At 30.7% G+C, this 3,488-nt stretch overlaps 1 protein-coding gene across 1 annotated transcript; it reads right to left on the reverse strand.

Moving 5' to 3' along the window:
• Window positions 1–491: 491 nt before the first annotated feature.
• LOC127074328 (EPIDERMAL PATTERNING FACTOR-like protein 1) lies at window positions 492–1,577 on the reverse strand. Its single transcript, XM_051015638.1, has 2 exons — window positions 1,059–1,577; window positions 492–910 (listed from the first exon to the last, which is right to left on the reverse strand). The coding sequence occupies exons 1-2, from the start codon at window positions 1,329–1,331 to the stop codon at window positions 665–667; spliced, it is 519 nt and encodes a 172-aa protein (XP_050871595.1). The 5' UTR covers window positions 1,332–1,577; the 3' UTR covers window positions 492–664.
• Between the last annotated feature and the right edge of the window lie 1,911 nt (window positions 1,578–3,488).

Here is a 3,488-nt window from a genome sequence, read left to right on the forward strand (position 1 = left end):
TCATCCAAATCTTGGTCATGTGATCAAGATTGGACGGGTAAGATTTAAAATTAAATTTTATTCTTTCTTCAAATATTAAGTATTAACAAAATTACTATATAACCTAATTTTGTTATATTCGTCACTTATAGTATATATATTATTAGTATTATCCTATTCCAGCTCCCCTAAGAAATCTAAATGAAAGCAACTGAATATATACTCGTCAGAACAAGTATTAATCAATCTCTTTCGTGTTTTGGAGGCAAGTATATAAAAGAAGAAAATATAGGACAATCAAAACTTAGCGTGCCCATTGTTTTTTGTTGCTTCCTCTGTTTGCATATTGCAGGCCAGAAAGTACTCACTTCAAATTATTTTAAAAATAAAAATAATAATAGCTGAAATTATTTTTATCATATAATAATAATAATAATAATAATAATAATAATAATAATAATAATAATAATAATAATAATAATAATAATATATTGCATCAATTTGGAGTGATGTAACGTAATAAAAGCTATGAAGGATAGCATATAAAGACAATGAATTGATTACATCATACAATTGATAAAGCAAAAAAGCCACCTCCTTAATTTTTTTTTAAAAAGATGTATATAATAAATTAATCATGTACAAAATAAATTGCTATACAATTAATTGGATTAATTAATTGTATTTAGGGGTTGAAAATGAGGCTCCCACATTTGCATTTCCAACTCATAGGCTTGTAATTGGAATTGTCCTTTCCTCTTGAATAAGCAATTGAATTGAACTTTGAAGAATCTATCTTTCCATTTTGCACTTGAGGATTTGTAGGCACCTGAATAGCCTCACAGTGTCCACATGTTCTACACCTTCTATCACATTTTGGTGGCCTAGACCCTATTTGTGCCCTTAGAAACATCTTCTCCTCACTTATTATCTAAAAAAAATTCATCATTCAACTTAAATTAGTCCTTTTATATTTCTAGTGAATTAGTCAGAATCAAGACATTATAGTGATTCCGACAAAATTTCAGCGTGAATTCAAACATACACTAGTATATGTATATATGTAAGACAAAATTTACCTGGTGAGAACCACTTTGTTTAGGAGTTTTTCTAGCTTCAATAACTAACCCTTGGAGGATGCAGCTTGAAATTACCAAAAAGAAAAGAGAAATGCAAATGACATGACGATCAAATCTCATTTTGTAGAGGAGAAAATTGTAATAATAGATAGAAACTGAAGAGAAAAAAAGTGAAAAAAATGGAAGGATGAGAAGAAGAAAATGAAAATATGAAAGAAGAAGAAGCAATATATTGTTGAGATGAGAAATGTGAAAGATGAAGTGATGGAACATAGAAAGACAAATGAGGTGAACTGAAAAGGAAAACACTTGTACTTCCTTTGGTTACTGAGCCACTAAACAAAGATTTTATTTATTTATAAAACAATAATAATAATATTTGGTAGTGAAGAAGAAAAAGAATAAGAACCCTGCGAAGATAAAATGAAAGACAAAGAGAACCAGAAACAGCAAAACGCCACAAATTTCAGAAGATGAGAGGGACAAGTTGTGTATTTACAGCTGGGGGGTTCAATTCTTCATTTCTTATATAGTTCTTATTTATATATGCACACATTATTATTTTTTTTGGTTCTTAGTAATTTATTTTTTAAATTTTTTTTTGGATTTTATAAGTACTATATTTTGACTTGGATGATTTTATGTTGTTTTATTTTATTTTATATTTATATACTTTTCAAAAGAAAATGTCATATAGTTGGAATGGGTTGTACACTTTTTGTGTTTCTTGTAGTACGTGACCGTTGCAGTCCCACCTTATCACGGCACCTCTTTCTTTTGTATGAATACCTCATACCTGTATTGTGAATTCAAAAGGTGTTTTTTTTATAAATAAAATATTAAAGTTTCAATTTTCAAAATCTTAAAAAAAAGAAAATTTCGTCAAACTAAATGATGAAATCATAAGAGGTGATATGTATATAAATTAATACAAAATTAAAAATTTATAAAAAAATATTAAAACAAAGAGTGATCTTTGGATTGGAGAAGGCCTTTTTAGAGATCTTGAAAATAAAATACCGAAGGATTTTTTAAAAAATATATATAAAGTTCTTAGTAAAAAAAATTATGAAAAAACATGAAAAAGAATTGTTTAAAATTTTTTGTATAATCTCTTAGGATTCAGTTTCATATTTGGCTTGAATAAAATAATAGTAATAATTAAGTGCATTTAGAATCGATCATAAGAAGGACAATAAAATCCTTAACGTAAAGCTTTTAAATTTTGAGACCTTATTTAACTTAAATTTTATAATATATATTTGAAATTTTTGTCTAAACACATATAAGAGTATTGTCTTGTGGAACTGTAGATATGTATTTCCTATTTTGGGAGGGTCAACACTCTCCCTTCTCTTGTTAGTCAGAGTTTGACCTATGGATCTAATAGGGCCAGATTTTAGACCCTATAAGGGTGACATTTAGTCTCGCATATTCTCTTCTACATGGTTTGGTGTTTTGGGTTTGTCCTATATATGTGGGATGCGACCTGACTATTGGTTTAAAATATTGTAAATCCCCCAAAATCTATGGAGAATTTCAATCAATCTTGACGAACAAGATTGTTATCACCCACACAATAGCAATGAAAAGAAAGAACAATGGAGAAAGAAAGAGTGTAAAGAACGATGAAGGAGAAGAATAATTAAATTATGCAGAGTTTCTCTCTGTCCACAAACTATGGAAAACTTCTTATTCACTTTGCAACTGAAAAATACTGCGAATACAATGTTATGAATGCTCTATTCACTTCATTACAAAAATAAGGGTTATTCCCTCTATTTATAGATTTAGGTTAACTTGGACCTCAAGCCAAAGCCCAAAACTATAAAAGCCCAAAATAGCTAACACTACTAAAATAGGCATAAGTCCAAATCTTATGCAAGGCAACACGCTTCGACACTTCGACACACTAACACAACTTAACATACTAGGTGGTTCAACACTTCCTTGTTCTGTCGAGCAACCTGCTTCGACACAAGGAATTACAATTTCAACACACCACCTAATTCATTGTGTTTAAGCTATCTATATTCATCATAGCTCTTAGTTTTCTGAACACTTTGACTTGCACTCCCTTTGTCATCCTGTCTGCAATCTGATTCTCAGTTCTGCAGTGTTCCACACTCATCTTCCCATTTGCTACCTGCTCTCGAAGACAATGGAACCTCATCTCGATGTGCTTGCTTCGACCATGTCCTATCGGATTCTTCGCTAGATTGATAGCTGACATGATGTCGATCTTCATGGTAATTACTCCATGACTCTTTATTGTTATCTCTTCGACCAGATTCACCATCCACGTCGCTTGACATGCACAAAGAGAAGCCACTATGTATTCTGCTTCGCACGACGATAATGCCACTACTGACTATTTTCTTGAACTCCAAGCAACGGGTGAACCACCTAACATAAACACATAGTCAGCTA

Source organism: Lathyrus oleraceus, chromosome 4, assembly GCF_024323335.1.
Source record: "Lathyrus oleraceus cultivar Zhongwan6 chromosome 4, CAAS_Psat_ZW6_1.0, whole genome shotgun sequence".
NCBI lineage: Eukaryota > Viridiplantae > Streptophyta > Magnoliopsida > Fabales > Fabaceae > Lathyrus > Lathyrus oleraceus.